Consider the following 16,603-nt stretch of genomic DNA (forward strand, 5'->3'; position numbering starts at 1 on the left):
TTCAGACCTGCTTTCTGATGGTTCTTGGTTGACTCTTGACCATCCTGACCAATGGTCTCTCAGCAGCAGGTGATAGTTTGTTTTCTTCCTGATGATGGCAGTAACACAACTGGACCATGAACTTTATTCTGACAAACACATGATTCTGGATCTGAAGCTGCTTTGAAATGGCTTCAAGTGACTTTCAGACTTGTTTTTCAGATCTTTGCTGAGCTCCTCAGACTTTCCCACTGTAGTGTTTGAGTCTAATGAATGGATCTAATGGTTTCTATTTAAACTGGATCAGAGGAGTCAGCAGCTGTAGTCAACTGGAATCACTCAGGAGAAGTTAAGAGACCATGAGGCTAAGAAAATGACTTGACAAAACTTTCTACATCATCAACACTGATAATGTAAATTGCTGTATGTATATTCTTGGCCCAGCAGATTTTGTCATATTATGTTAATGGTATTTTCCACACAGATTCAGGTTTTGCACAAATTTATTTGCAAATTATCTAAAACATTTCACATTATTCAAGTGGAATAATAAATATCAAACAATTTAAAATGGTCATTAATAGTAGAAATCCCCTAATAATATGTGTAATTTTTTTATTGTAATAACATTATGCTAATGGATAATCTGATAACAACACAATCTACAGTGTATTTCAGAGACTGTGTTCCCTTGTGCTTCAGTCCAGATGTGTTCACAGCAGTAATTAACATAAAACATTTTGCAGCAGAAACCCACCAGCCTGAGATTTGCGAATCGTTTAGAAGTGAAAAAATGGTTAAAAATCCTGCTGATGTGAAGATGCAGGCTGAGGAGTTAGACAAACATCTGTAACTGCTGCTGTTACAGCTCTAATAAGCCCAAAACAAGTTGGACTAATGAATACAGAGTGAAAATGACAACAAGACTTATAGAGGATAAAACCAGCTAGCAACAGTCCAAGTTCAGACAGTAAATGAGTGATTATAAAATACTCAGGTAAAACTTTGGTTGCTTTAGGAGTCAAAAAGTTCCAAACTTCTGTGACTCCAGTAGGTAATTTCAGACCCTAAATAACACAAACGTGAGAATTTAGCTGCTGAACTATTTCATTCTGCATTCACTGTGGTAGTCCTGGTCAGGTTCACACCAAACATCTGGACTCCATCTGAGTCCAACTCATTTATCTCCATGTGACCAAAGAATGTTCTCCAACATCCATTAGGCTTCTTCTCATGTTCTTCAGCAAACTTTCATCTGGAAGTTTAGTTCTGAGCAGCAACCAGGTTTAGTTCTTGTCCTCCGTCCATAGAGGTTGATGTTCTGAAGGTTCCTTCACACTGTCTGAGCTTCACACTAACTCTGGTTTCCATGGAGAACACCTGAACCAAGTCTGAAGCAGCTGCTGTCTGTTTTTACAGCTGGATGGAGGAAGTAGTTCACTGTCTGTGGAGTCATTTTAGGAGCTCTGATTAGTGGAACTATGACTCCTACTAGACCTCCTGATTAGTGGTACTATGACTCCTTCTAGACCTCCCGATTAGTGGTACTATGACTCCATCTAGACCTCCTGATTAGTGGAAATATGACTCCTTCTAGACCTCTTGATTAGTGGAAATATGACTCCTTCTAGACCTCCTGATTAGTGATACTATGACTCCTTCTAGACCTCCTGATTAGTGCTACTATGACTCCTTCTAGACCTCCTGATTAGTGGTACTATGACTCCTTCTAGATCTCCTGATTAGTGGTGCTATGACTCCTTCTAGACCTCCTGATTAGTGATACTATGACTCCTTCTAGACCTCCTGATTAGTGCTACTATGATTCCTTCTAGACCTCCTGATTAGTGGAACTATGACTCCTTCTAGACCTCCTGATTACTGCTGATACTGTGCTTCACTGATTTTTAGTTGCTCACTGATCTTCTTGGATCACCTTTTGCACTCATGGAGCTCCATATCATCATACTTCCACCTCCGTGCTTCACTGTCAGGACTATGTATTCACTTTGATAGTCTTGACAAGTTTGGTTGGATCTTTTCATTATCTTTGAAGTCTCACTGTCAGATTTTTCACTTCCTCTGTTCAGTTCTTTTCCAAGTGGAGCCATGATGCAGACATACATAGACACAGTTCATAAAACTGAGAAAGTTCTGCTGTCCACAGCTCATTTTAGAACTATGTTCATGCAGTTAGACTGATTGAAATCACAGCTGGATTCATTTAGTTTCTACTTTTGGGGCCTGAATTTTCAATATAATCTTTCTAAACTGTTTGTTTTTGATTGTTTATAAGGAGGACCACTCTGTTGTCCAACCTAGAAATCATGCAGTTACTGATAGGTGATTCAATTTTACTTATTTAATATTAAGTTATATTGCACAGGGGTGCTCTCACTTCTGTTATACACTTGCCGTTTTTATAATTCAAGTCACAAAGTGGAGTTTCATGTTGAACAGTAACCCAGACAGACAGAATTATCTTGAATGTGTCGACTATGTCTCCTGTTTTACGCGATAATCTGTGTTTATTAGAACATCAATTGAATCTAAACTGAAAGGTCGTCTGCTCTGGTTCGGCTGCTCGTTCCACTGGTTTTGCTGAATCTCCGTTTGTCCTTCAGCATCAGTCCTTCTCCATGGTGGATCTGGTTGCAGCCCTCTGGACTGTAACAGGAAGTGTCCGTCCTCAGGTAGCCGCCATCTTGGATCGGAGCGTCGCTGCTCTTCTGCCACCCGGCCGAGTAGCAGCTCATCTGGAGGAAGGTCACCTCGTCCACCAGCTTGTTCTTCTCAGTGGCCATGTTCTCCGAGTTCTGCTGGTTGGCCAGTCGGTGGTTGGGGAATGGCAGCGGCAGGAAGTGGGAGGAGCCACTGACGCACTGGTTGAAGTCTGGAGGAGGCGTCGACGGCGGCGGAGGTGATAAAGAGAGCTGACGGGTTAAGGAGGACTTCGATGGAGAGACAAGCTTCGGGGGGAAGAAGATTCGCCTGAAATGAGAGTTAGAACCAGTTAGTGAACAGATATTAAGTTAATCAAGTCTCTGTTTTAATTTGTACAACACATTTAAAGCAACAGCTGTTAAGTAAAACATTAGATAGCATTTCAATTTACCTCAAGAAGTTTAAATATTGAGGTTGAGACCTTTCAGTTTCATTTATAGTCTTAATTTTACAAGAGTGATTTGAATATTAAGGATTAAAATGAGACACAAAATGACAAAACGAGAAACAAAATGACAAAAATGAGACAAATGACACAAAACAAAAAAATTACAGAAATGACAAACGAGACAAAGATGACAAAAACAAGAAAGAAAATGACAAAAACACATGGCAAACAAAAAAAGTCAGACAAGAAAATTTAAAAAAAAAAACCAAACACAAAATATTACAAAAATGAGACAAGAGAACAATGAACAATCTAGTATTTTACAACACACAAAACAATGAATAAAGCAAAATGCAAGATGACAAAATAAGACAAAAAAACACAAGCGAGACAAAAAGGAAACAAAAAAATCAAAAACAATAAACAAGACAAACAACAAAAAAGTCAAAAAACAAGAAAAAAAACATACAAAAATGGCACACAACAGGACAAAAGAACAATAAACAATCTAGTGTTTTTCTTTATGATCAAAACAACTTGTCATGGTCTAGAAATGATTTTAAATTTATAGTTTTACTAGTTTATAATCTGCAGTTAATGTCTTCTCTGGAATTTTTACACTTTACAAAGTCGCTTTTGGCCCGCCGTCCACATGTTTAACACCCCTGATCTACTTGGAACATTTTGTGAATAATCCATTTAAAAATGTGTGTTTATGCTATCAGTTAGTAAGACTTTTATATTACATCCTTTAATTCAGTTTGTTGACTGAACATAATTTCATTAGAAGTTGATTGAACTTTAAAACATGATGCAAAACCACCCACATATATATATATATTTTTTAGAGTGTAATTCCATCCTGCATGCATTAGTTGGTGTTTTTCTCTGTTTGTTTAATATGAAGCTGCAGAATTAAATGAACATTTTAGTCCAAATTCTAATAGTTTTGCATGTTCTACATGCTTTTTGTTTCAGTTTTTTCCTGACAGATCTCTCTCTGGTTAGATCATTTTATGCTGTGGGTCCTTAACAGGAAAGATTTCAGATATCTGGTTAATTCCTAAAACCTTCTGGGCTGCAGCTCCAAACGTCCAGGCCCAGTGATGACTTTGCTGCCGTCGGCTCCAGTGAGATTCTGTGAAACAATAGTATTCATTCCTGAACTGAGAGTTCCTCGAGTTTGCTTTTCTTTGACACAAGTCATGTTTTTAGTCTCCAGGGTTTTTCCTTTCACTCAGTTAGGCGTTGCGGTAAATTCCAGGAAGTAATACCAAAATCACTGGAGGTTTAAAACAATTTCTGAACTTTCATTGTGGGAAGTTTCCTTCAGATGTTTCGAAAGATTTGATCACATTCTTCTGACTCATACAAAGACCCTTCATACCCACGTTAACCACAATGAATGGAGGTTGACAACATTTTACTGATAAAAACTACATGTAGAATGGTCTGCTGCACCTCGCTGTCATTGTGTTATAGAAGGGACAATGCTGAGACTTGTTTGTATTTCTTTAAACCAATCACACCCTTCTTAGGTGGTGTGAAACCGAAGATGCAGAGCTGCAAAACCATGTAGAATGGGGACTTGTTTGATGGAACATGCTTGGAAACTAAGATTTTCCTATGACCTGTGGGAAAAATGAAAGAATGCCCTAACGGTTGTAAAGAGGAATATTCTGATCTGATCTCAAACACAATCTGAGCAGCATCAGAAGTTATCCTGATTTTTAGGAGGATGACCACTGCAGCTCTGATTAGTGCTACTATGACTCATTCTATACCTCCTGATTAGTGCTACTATGACTCCTTCTATACCTCCTGATTATGATTATGATTGTGGATAATGCATTTTGCACTGGATTTGTATCCCCATGTATACCTTGAAGCTTTGTGAGGGTTAGGTTTAGACCTGCGATATTAATAAAGTTATTGTTTTTATGAAAATGGCTGCCTGGTGAGGCTGTAGATAGTGCTATAAGAGTGCTAAAAGGGAATCGGAACAGCTCACAATAAAGGAAAAACCAGGTTAGCTGCAGATTCAGGTAATAATTTTGTTTAAGCTGCATATATTCTTTACAAGTTAATTCTTTCTTGTACCAACAGGCAGTTAAAATCACAATAATGAAGTAACTTCCACTGATAAAGTGTCCTGTTATTTAATCCAGATATTAAAATTGTAAGTTAACTTTAAGTCAAACTGAAACCATTTTTAAAAGTCCCATTTTTGTGTTTCATATGACTTTAAAAGTTGGATACATCAACCAGGAGTTATACTTTCCTGGAGGAATTAACCATCTTTATGGTGTTTTGAGTTGAAAAATTGAAACACACCTTCTGGGAACATGTAAGATTTTCATTTATTTGCGTGAATATGGCTCCATATGGGGCCTTTAAACCTCTCTAATGAATAAGTCGGTACCTGCAGCAGTGTCTCCAGGCCAGGTGATGAAGCTCCAGAACACTGAGGACCAGAGAAACGGCAGAAACAGCCAACATGAAGATGATGAAGACGTTTTTCTCCGTTGGTCTGGAGACGTAACAGTTGACTGGATGTGGACAAGGCCAGGCCTGATGAAGATTAAAACAAAAAGCATGAATACAGACCTGAACATCAGGTTTTACTTTACAGAATGAAATCTAAATGACTGTACCTTGCAGACATAAAGAGGATGGAGGAAAATCCCATAGAGGAAATACTGGAGACACAGAAACACCACCTGGAAGAAGAAAAACCAGAGCTTAAAGGTTTATTTACAGCCACAGTTGATTCAAGTCACTTAAAACTGATGACAGAAAGCTTTACTTACTCAGATTACTCATGCTTTCTTTATTTTCTGCTGTCATTTCAGACCCTAAATTCACCTTTATCCTCTGTTTCCTATCCTCCAATCAGCTCCTCACTATTTAATCTCTCCAGTTGCTGCTGGATTGCTTTCCAGGGATTTCTTAACTGAATCTGCCTACTTAGTTTGTTTTTCTGCTCAACTATTTCCAAATCAAGTCACTTGATGACTTATGGTTTTACTTGCTGCTTTGTTTTTGAAGATTCAATGAAAGATGAGCTGTTGTGTATTACATCTGCTAAAAAGAAGACCTCAGCTGAGAGTCTTCCTTCAGAAACAACTGGTATTACCTGTATTTTGCACTTTTAGGAAGCAGAAATGTAAGTTGTATATTTAAATGAACTTAATTTTGCAAGTACGTTGCTGAAAAAGTGACCTGGCTGCCTTTAAAAGACTGATGCTTTTTAGACAAAGCAATTTCTATGTTTATGTGATTACAGTTTAAGGTGTTATTACAAAAATGTTGGTTTTACTCGATGTTTTATGTTGTCTAAACTAGAGTTTAGGTGTGTACAACTTCAAATATCTTGTTGGTATCACTACAAAAACATCTTGTAGGTTAACGTTAAAGTTTAAAGTTTTTCTGTACTGTTTTGTCAGTTCTCATTTTAAGGAGTTGCTCAAACAAGTGAAAGTTCTTAGCTTGTCTGACTCAATATTTAACCAGCTTTGTCATTGCTAAAGTGGCAATTTGTCACTAATTTGCCAGTTTAGCTCCTACTTTTTGCTCTGTTTTTGATCTCCACCACCTGAAATTGTAGCAGCTAGACACTCCGCTAATTTGTAGGTTTATTAACTTGCTAGTGTGACTGAGTCTGGAGAAAACTGAGGCATTAAATGCAGCATTAAAACCAAAACAAGAATCTGAAACTGACCTCCATGACGCTGCGTATTAATATACTCAGGATGTACGTCTGCAGCAGAGCTCCTTTCAGACGGACTCGACCGGCCGACGGTCCGTCACTCTTTTCCTTCCCTCCATCCTTCTCTTCCTTCCTCCCTCGTTCCTCTCCTCCTCCTCCATCGCCTCCCCCTGGATCTTCTTCCCTCTCTCGCTCCTCTTCCTCCTGACTCCTCCTCTTCTCCTCCCTCCTAACGGTGTGCATGGCGTGACCCATGTAGATCAGACTGGGCGTCGATACGAACACGATCTGGAGGACCTGAAAACGGATTTAGAATGAACATTAATGCTAAAGACTCTAAAGGTCCAATTAACAAATTTACAAGTTTATTAAACTTCTTCTTCAACTTCTCAAAATTAAAGAAATAAAACAACTGTGCATCATACAGACCATAACAGAGAACATCCAAATAGTTTTAGAAAAGGGCTGATGAATTAATTACTTATCTACCCTCACTGTACATTAAAAAAATGTTTTTAATAGTATATAAATGTAAATTTTTGGAACAATTTATTGTTATTTTACATATGTAAAAATACAGATACCTAGTAAAAATCACATAAATATTAATATATATTAACAATTACTATTAATTTACAAACTGTAAAAAAGAAAAGGCCAACATTTTAAATAGCATCCACATCAAAATTCTGAGATTTTGCAAATAGTAATTTGTTCTTCATATTGAAATCAGAAATCAATGATTTACAGATATTTGCTGTTATTTGAATGCAAAGTTATGTGTATTAAGCACTGAAAAGTGTTAATTTTAGAACTGTTAATATATAGAATTGTCCTGTTTTATTAAATTACATATAATATAGAAAAATGACAGGAAAGTAATAAATTGCTTTTTTTTTTTACTGTAAAATAGGATTATAGGTATAGGTGAAAAGTGTAAATAAAAAATCTGAAAAAAAAATATCTTTTATATTTGACCATATAGTTATACTTTGTTTTCACTGTTTTAAACAGCAACAAATATTTTTAACAAATATTTGCTGTTTTTTTATAACAAAAAGTCTGTATATTAAACATCCGAAACTGTTGTTTTATCATTTTTTTCCTTTTTTTGTTATATAACAGATGACATCTAGTAAAATCACAGAAAAAAAGTATTACTTTACATGTTTACAGCCCATTTATATAGCCCAAAACTGTAAATAATGTGTAAGACAGATTTGCTGTTTTCTTTGTGGTCCTTGATTTTCATCACATGACTCCACATGCACCAGTCCAGATTTTCTTACCCAGTATCGTATATGTGCGATGGGAAACGCTCGGTCGTAACAAACGTTCTCACAGCCTGGCTGTTCGGTGTCACAGTTAAAATCTTCCTGCTCGTCGCCCCACGAAGACTCGGCTGCCGTACCGAGAACCAGGATCCGGAAGATAAACAGGATGGTCAGCCACACCTGAGGAAATAAATCAAGAAATATCAAGACCTCCTTTAAAACAATAACATGGAAACATAATTGATATATTTCTGTGGCATAAGTCTTCCTGCACTGTCTGCTGCAAGAAGAGAATCTTTGGATTACATTCCTGTCGGGTCTTATCTGTAATATTTACATTACTCAGGCAGTTTCACATAATAAATAATAATGTAGAATCTTCACCTTAATACTTACAAGTTAAAAAACAACCAAGCAAACAAAAAAGCATACTTTTTTGAGTCTAATTCTGACAACTGTAGTGCCTTTATATATACATATGGAAAAATGTCACTATAAAAGCTAAAAGAATGATGTAAAAAAAATAATAATGATGTTCTGGAAGCTGGGATGCCAAAAATTACTGTAAAATAATGTAAAATAACTTAAATCTTTAATTTAATTGAATCTTTTGAAATAAAATTTCAGAACCAAAATGTTTATTGTCAGTTGTCATTAACTTATTAATAATTTAGTCACTATATTAAACTTGAATTTAACATTTTTATCTTTGTATGTTTTATTTTTTAATTTTGAAGCTGCAGGTTTATAATGATGTTTAATATTAGATGTGTACATTTTCATTTTATTTCAGTAACTTTATTGATATTATTTGCCTGTATTTCAGAAATACAAGGAAAAAACTATGAAATCAAAGAAAAAAAATCCTTTAAACAGTGTAAGTAAATTTTTTGGGCATCTTATTTCTGTATTAATAAACACTTACTAAAAAACAGAACTTGATTTGACAAGTAATGGTGATAATAATCTTTAATCTTTTGTTTTACCTCTAATATTTTTCTTTGAAAATCCCAAGAAAGCAGGTTTTTACAAACATCTGCAGATTTTTTTTATGCTTGTAGCTTCAGTAGTCAGTAATAAATTGAATGCAAATGTGTAACTTATTTATGAACTCTCATGAAAATATACATTTAAGATAGAACAAATAATTCTTTGTGTTATTTTAGAGGATGTTACAGAGTCAATTGATTATTTTAGGATTATTTTTTAAATGTTTTTGTGACGTAAACAAACTTTATATCTGCTTATTGTGAAACTCTGACATAAACTTCAGTCAGGACACACAAAATAAACAGGATGACTTGGAAATACATTAAAAATCTATTTTCAGTGTAAATGTTAATGTCGGCTGGCATTAGACATGAATGTTTGTGTTTCTTACTTTGCCAACAGAAGTTGAGTGTTCCTGAACCTCCTCCAGGAAGTTTCCCAGCAGACTCCAGTCGGCCATAACAGTTATAGATCAGGTCAGAGGAAGCTTCAGAAGACTCAGCAGTAATTTCTACCAAGTCCAAGAGGAGTTTCTACTAAGTCCAACAGAAGTTTTTACGAAGTCCAACAGAAGCTTCAACTTAATGAATCTGTCAGAAGTCGATCTGCAGGTATGAAATCCACCTGAACAACAGAACACAGGTTTAAATGTCAGCAGCAGATCACGTGGTGCGTTCAGGTACATCTCAGACACACATTCATGGCTTCAAATGCAAAGTTCTGCAGCAGGTTCACTTAAGTCACTTAATTTTAGAATACAATTCCTCATGAATGCATGTGAGCAGGTTTGTATTTATTTTACCTGTTCAACCTTTGTTTACTGTTTTGCTTTCATTATTGATTTCTCAAGTTTTTAAACAACGTCTTTCAAGAAAACCCAGAAAATAATAATGATATTAGTCATGTTTAACATTTAGCTGAAGAAAATGCTTAAGTTGGACTAATGAAGAAATTTAAGTTGGGTCAATAATCTTCTTTATTTAGTGAACAATAAGTAGAAAAAATTGATTTAGCTGCTGTAAAAAAACATCCACCAAATCCATGTTGACTTGTGTTTAATAAATAGACTGAACTTTATTAATAATAATTAAATTTTGTTTCCGTTTCATACCGTGCTGCATTATATAATTAAATATAATTAGTTTTAAAATGGTCTCTTTTTTGAAGGAAAATAATAGTTTAAATTAATTGACTTATATTTAATTGATTAGTTGATAGGTAATTAGCCTTAAATTACACAGTCTGAAGTCGCTTCTACAGGTTTGTGTGTTTAAATTTGTGGAAATGTGTGTAATGTGTGTGTTGTTCTGCTATCTCCACCTCATGACCTTTTCTTTACCGCAACCTCATTGATAAAAATGTCTGAGCAGCGTCTGAGTTTAGCTTCGCTCTTGGTTCCCACAGTGTCTGCAGGGAAGGAAAACCAGCCAGAGGACTACTGTAAACACACACACACACACACACACACACACACATGAACACGCACACACACAGACACGCACACGAAAACAGGTCAGGTGGTACGTAAGGGCATTTAATGAAAATAAGAAATGTTGTTTAGACACTAACAAATGCAAATACGCTCTTCGTATCATGTGGACATCGGCATAGTCCTCATTAATCCCCTAAGGTCCCTGGAATGCCGATGTGTAGTCAGGTCAAATGCCCATTTAAACCAGAAATACCAAGACACACACATGTACACAGGCCAATATGTTGTATGTTTGTGTTACTATTTTTACTTCAATTAAACAAACCAGAAGTCTTAAGTCTCCTTGTCGCCACCTACAGTCTGCAGAGTTTATTGCAGCTCAACAGGTAAAGTGAACTTGAATCTGACTCTTAATGTTTTTAAGAGTTTTAATTTAAGGATTTTTTTAAGGTTTAATATTAACATTTTAGCTGCAACATGCAGAGCATGGTCTGACAACAATGTCAGAAACAGATTATGTTTGATGATAAGAAACGTTTTCAATGCAGTGTTTAAAAAACTATTTAAAGGATGTTGTTGAGACCTAAAAAAAAAGTTCCTGTAATGTAATATGATAACAAAAGTAGAATGTTTTGCCTGTAATATTCGGAAGATTATTGAACGTTTTTTGCACAATATGACAACAAATGAAGATCATTCTCAACGTGACATTTACAAACTGTTTAGAGGATGTTAGTGCATAATATTCTATTATCACTACAAATTTTAAGAGAAGTTTTACTGGCCAGATGTGAAACCAAATAAAATTCTCAAATTTCAACCAAAATATTTTAGAGAACTTAATTTTTGGCCCCAAATAGCTAAAAACAAGAAACAAAACCTAAAATGATCGAATGACACATTTCCTGATTTCTGTCTGAACTGATCTCAGCTGAGACAGGAATGTTGGATTTATTGAAAAAACGAATTACAAAAGTTTGAAGTTGTTAATTTTAAACAGCTATTTCTGTTTTATATGGTTGCATGTCCTTTTATTTATATCCTTCTTTGGTCAAATAAAAGTAGATCTATCAGAGGAGAAAAGAAAGGGACATAAATGGGAAGATTTTGTTTTTTTTTCCCACAGATTTTTCAATAGATGCTTCACAAACCTGCCAGCATTGGGGTTTAGAGGTCTGAGAATTTTATTTTTCCCCACAAACATTCAACAAATGTCCCTCTGGTGAATCTCAAACCCACCTGTGAGTCTTAAACATCTAAAGAACAGAACAACGGAGCACATTTTTAAGTTTCACATTCGCATCATTTAATTAGTGTTATTTTTGTAGCCAGAGGGCACGTTTTACTGATCCTCTCACATGATGTTCACGGATTAAAGTCCGTTTTAGAAGCTGCATTGTGCAAAATTCAAAAAAAGAAAATTAAACTTAGATTAAGAGTTTAAAATCAGTTTACAGATGGTTTTTATGTTGTACTTTATTTATTGAATGCCCTTTAAATGCCCATCCCTTCCTGTTTTTCTTTAAACCCAAAAGCTTTGAACAAACTGTGTGTGTGTGTGTGTGTGTGTGTGTGTGTGTGTGTGTGTGTGTGTGTGTGTGTGTGTGTGTGTGTGTATTTATGTCTTTTACAAGTGCTCCCAGCATCATTAATAACAATATTACTTCCTTGTATAGACTTTAGTCTGACCTTTGTGTTCATGTGTGTCTATTGTTCAGCATCCTGTCGAGATAACACACACACACACACACACACACACACACACACACACACACACACACACACACACACACACACACACACACACACACACACACTCGTACAATAATGAATGATGAATCTGTGACTTTGCTCAGACTCGAGGATGTTTTTAATCCGATAACAGGATTTATTAATAACTGACTATTATTGTTTTTCTACTATTGGAAGCATTAACAGGTGGAACTGGTAAAAAGTCTGAGGCAGAAGCAATAAATTAGAAACAAAACCAAGACATAAATCAAGAAAAATAGCTCTGCTCAAAACTTCGAAGCTGATTTTATTATTATTATTTTTTTTTTTTTACATTTTTCTATTGTAGAGGCTTAGAAGATTGTTGGCTTTGACTTTCTCCTCACAGAAACTCAACTGCAGAAAAGTGAAGACTTAAAGAAAATCATGATTTTAGCAGAAATGTTATTATTTAACATATCAGACATCATGAAAATCCGCCTGTCTGTCACAGTTGCTGTCCTGAATTAAATTTTAATTAATATTTAGTTAAATAGAATCTTGCTGATCAGATCAGTTGCACTTTCTAATGGCCTTGAGTTTCCTGTTTAACCTCAGCGTTTAAATTTAAAATCATTTTTTGGGAGTAAATAATTATTGGAAGCTTTATAAGTTGACACTGTTTCTTATTCAGGAGTAAAGAAAATACTGTTTTGAGGGAATTTTTACTTTTAAAATGATAAAAAATCAACAACAATAAGGAGTAAATATTTAAACTCTGAAGTTTCCTTTCATACGTTTAATATTTCAGTAAATATTTGTCAACTTCAACTTAAAATCAAATCATAGTGTTGTGTCTGTACACTGTAAACATAATAAATATTTTAAAGCTTTTTTAAGCTGTATATTTTTTTAACAATTTACTGCTGTTTCACACATGTTCCCTATTGCGTAAATTTACAGAAAATAACTAGTAAAATTATTGAAAAAAAAATATTTATGTAGATTATGACTGTAAAATAAACAGGCCAAAACTGTAAATAATCTCCACATCAAAAAACTATATTTTTACTAACAGTATTTTATAGAATTTTTTCAAAGTTTGACTGTAAAATTATACAGATTTACCTGTTTTTAAATCAGCAAAGTGTATATGTATTACTGATTTTTGCTGGCATTTAAAAGACAAATTATGTATTTTAAATACTGAAAAATGAGAAATATTTTAACTGTTATGTAAAGGCTTTTCCTGTTGTGTTAAATCACTAATAATATTTTGCAAAATGACAGAAAAAAATATGAATTTACATGTTGACTGTAAAAAAAAGGCCAAAACTTTGCACAATCAAATCAAAAATTTATATTTTTATTAATACTAATTTGTTCTTTGTGTCGCTGTAAAATGATAGTTTTTTCATATTAAATTCTACAAAAATTGTCATTATTTTATAGATACTTTCTTATAGTTTTTTTCAAGTTACACTAATTTTACTGTTTAAATCACATAAAAATATAACTTACAGATAATTGTTGTCGTTTTTATTGGGTGTGTAGTTTTTGAATGTTACAATGTTCCACTGTTTTTAAAACATTTTTTCTGTCAGATTTTTAAGTTTTTTTGTTGTATTTTTGCAGTGTATGTTGCGTTAAACACCTGACACACATCCACACTTTACCTGATTTACGACACAGGAGCAGGAAAATCCTTTGCAAGAAGTTAAACTGATGGATTCCGTCTTGTGTTGTTGAGATTTTGTTCCTCAGAGATTAACAGCAGTTATCAGTCCAGATGTTTTCCAGATGTTTTCCAGATGTCTGTGGTGTGTCCTCGTCACTCTCCACCTGTGACAGATAGTTTCAGATAGATAGAGTCAGATAGAGTCGCTGTGAAGCTGATTAAACTTGACTCTAAGATAGATGTGTGGGTAGATTCAGTCCAGCAGCAGACTGAAGGCGGTGGTTTGTGTCCAGAGGTCTGAACTGACAGAAACATGTGAGTCTGTAGTTTATATCAGCCTCTCCCTCTCTGCCTCTCTCTCCTCCATCTCCAGAGGAAGTGAAGCCGGTGCCTCGCTGCCTGCTATTCACCGCTAATGTGTGTTTGTGCTGTCTGCCATCTAAAGGAAGTCGCATATTGTATTAGGACACAATAGCTGAAGGCTCCAGAGCTGCATTCCTCCATGTCACCCTATTCTTCTCCATACATCTCCCTGTGACACTTCCACTCTGTTGAAACTGCAAAATACAGCCACTTTGAAAAGCATTCACCGTCCTGAGAAGTTTTACCTCTCAGCACTGAATCATAGCCAGCTTTATTTGTCAGGAATTTACAAAAAAAGATATTTGTTTGGTGCTAGATGTCACACAGTTAATGAAACATATCATCTGAATGCAGTGATCGTAGTATAAAGACTCCCGAATCTGGTGGATTGGTACTGGACAGAAATACACCATGAAGACTAAAGAAACTCTGAGAAAAGGCTGTTGAAGAGCATCAGTCAGGACGATACAAAAATATTTAAAGTTCCTGAAGATCTCCTGGAGTCCAGTTAAAGCCATCATTAAGAAATGGAAGATGGAACATGAATAAATCTGACTAGAGCAGGACGTCCTCAAGAACTGAGAGACCGAGAAGAAAGAGACTAGAGAGGGAGGCCACCAAGACACCTATGACTCCTCTGAAGGAGTTCCAGCTTCAGACTGTTCATCCAACAACTGTTGTCTGTTCTTCACCAGTTAAAGCTTCATGGAGACAAAGAGAAAGAGTCTGTTGGAAAAAACTCAAATTAAATCTGGACTAGAGTTCACCAGAAGACATTTGGAGACTCCAAAGACACCTGGAAGAAGGTTCTGTGGTCTGAGGAGACCAGGATGGAGCTTTATGTCAATCAGACTAGATGATATGTTTGATGGACATCAAACACTGAACATCTTACAACAGCATCATTACATAAAGCATAGTTGTGGCACCATCATGATGTGAAGCATGGTGGTGGCATCATCATGACGTGAAGCACGGTGGTGGCAGCATCATGATGTGAAGCACGGTGGTGGCAGCATCATGACGTGAAGCACAGGGTGGCAGCGTCATGATGTGAAGCACGGTGGTGGCAGCATCATGATGTGAAGCACGGTGGTGGCAGCATCATGATGTGAAGCACGGTGGTGGCAGCATCATGATGTGAAGCATGGTGGTGGCAGCATCATGATGTGAAGCACGGTGGTGGCAGCATCAAGATGTGAAGCACGGTGGTGGCGGCATCATGACGTGAAGCATGGTGGTGGCAGCATCATGACGTGAAGCACGGTGGTGGCGGCATCATGATGTGAAGCACGGTGGTGGCAGCATCATGACGTGAAGCACGGTGGTGGCAGCATCATGACGTGAAGCACGGTGGTGGCAGCATCATGACGTGAAGCACGGTGGTGGCAGCATCATGACGTGAAGCACGGTGGTGGCAGCATCATGACGTGAAGCACGGTGGTGGCAGCATGATGATGTTTCTCAGCAGCAGGTCCTGGAAGGCTTGTAAAGGTAGAGGGTCAATGAAATCCTAGAGGAACCTGATGCCGTCTGAAGAGAACTGAGACGTGGAGAAGATTAGTTTCCATCCAGACGATGAGTCGAAGCAAACAGACAAAGATCTTCAGAAGTGGTTTGAAGACAATGAAGAGGAAGTTCTGGAGGCCGAGTCAGAGTCCAGACCTCAGTCCATCTGAGAATTAAAAAGGTTCTGTTCAGTCAGGATCCCTGTGAAACCTGACAGAGTTGAACAGTTTTATGGAGTCCATATTAAACAACCAAAGTAAAAAGACCTACAAATTAGGTCGTTATGCTTCGATTTACAACAATAAAACAGATCACTTAATTTTGGCTTACAGCTCAAATTGAGATTTCAGGCTTTACAGACCATGAAGAGTTCCATCAGTCAGCTGGTCGTTATCAGATTTCACACTCTGAGCAACGCTGCCCTCCAACCATGGATCAGAATCAGCTACATTCCAAACAACAGAACCTCATCTGGAGGAAGAAAACCGGAGCTAACTTCATCGCCATCTGGCCCTGGACCATGAATATCAACTGTCAGAGCATCCCTTTTGCATCACAAAGTGGGCCAAATTCAGGTTCGGTGACCACAGTGGAGCCAAATAGGACAACATAATTAGTTATAAAACCTTGCTGAAAATTTCAATAATTCCTTAAACGTTTCCCTTAAATTTTTTTTTTTTAAATCCCCCAAATTTGGCAAGACAATTCTTGTAAATATTTTCAAAAAATTAGTAAAAATCTTCCAAAAAAATCCTACAAATATCTAGAGTGATTCCATATATATCAGTAAAACTTCTAATATTTTCTTGAAGAACATTCACATCAAAATCAACCAAAATCCTGCGAA

At 36.2% G+C, this 16,603-nt stretch overlaps 1 protein-coding gene across 3 annotated transcripts; it reads right to left on the minus strand.

The window, feature by feature from the left end:
• Nucleotides 1-464: 464 nt before the first annotated feature.
• On the minus strand, nt 465-14,214 carry LOC111585045 (gap junction alpha-5 protein-like). 3 transcript variants are annotated; one of them, XM_035941033.2, is made up of 8 exons: nt 13,883-14,214; nt 10,393-10,502; nt 9,456-9,688; nt 8,090-8,254; nt 6,813-7,097; nt 5,746-5,811; nt 5,514-5,662; nt 465-2,970 (listed from the first exon to the last, which is right to left on the minus strand). In XM_035941033.2, exons 3-8 carry the CDS (start codon nt 9,522-9,524, stop codon nt 2,529-2,531), a joined length of 1,176 nt encoding a protein of 391 aa, XP_035796926.1. In that variant the 5' UTR covers nt 9,525-9,688; nt 10,393-10,502; nt 13,883-14,214; the 3' UTR covers nt 465-2,528. The 3 variants fall into 3 exon arrangements, with proteins under 3 accessions (XP_035796926.1, XP_023150199.1, XP_023150198.1); XM_023294431.3 differs by having other exon boundaries at nt 10,385-10,502; XM_023294430.3 differs by lacking the exon at nt 10,393-10,502.
• Nucleotides 14,215-16,603: the final 2,389 nt, after the last annotated feature.

This window comes from Amphiprion ocellaris, chromosome 16 (assembly GCF_022539595.1).
Source record: "Amphiprion ocellaris isolate individual 3 ecotype Okinawa chromosome 16, ASM2253959v1, whole genome shotgun sequence".
NCBI lineage: Eukaryota > Metazoa > Chordata > Actinopteri > Pomacentridae > Amphiprion > Amphiprion ocellaris.

Excerpts from the sequence above, each read along its gene's own strand:
- LOC111585045 (XM_023294430.3), bottom strand. The coding sequence starts at position 9,524 with ATGGCCGACTGGAGTCTGCTGGGAAACTTCCTGGAGGAGGTTCAGGAA. Across the intron at positions 7,098-8,089 it reads TCGCACATATACGATACTGG|GTCCTCCAGATCGTGTTCGT; the intron begins GTAAGAAAATCT and ends ATCCGTTTTCAG. Across the intron at positions 2,971-5,513 it reads GCCTGGAGACACTGCTGCAG|GCGAATCTTCTTCCCCCCGA; the intron begins GTACCGACTTAT and ends CTCTCATTTCAG.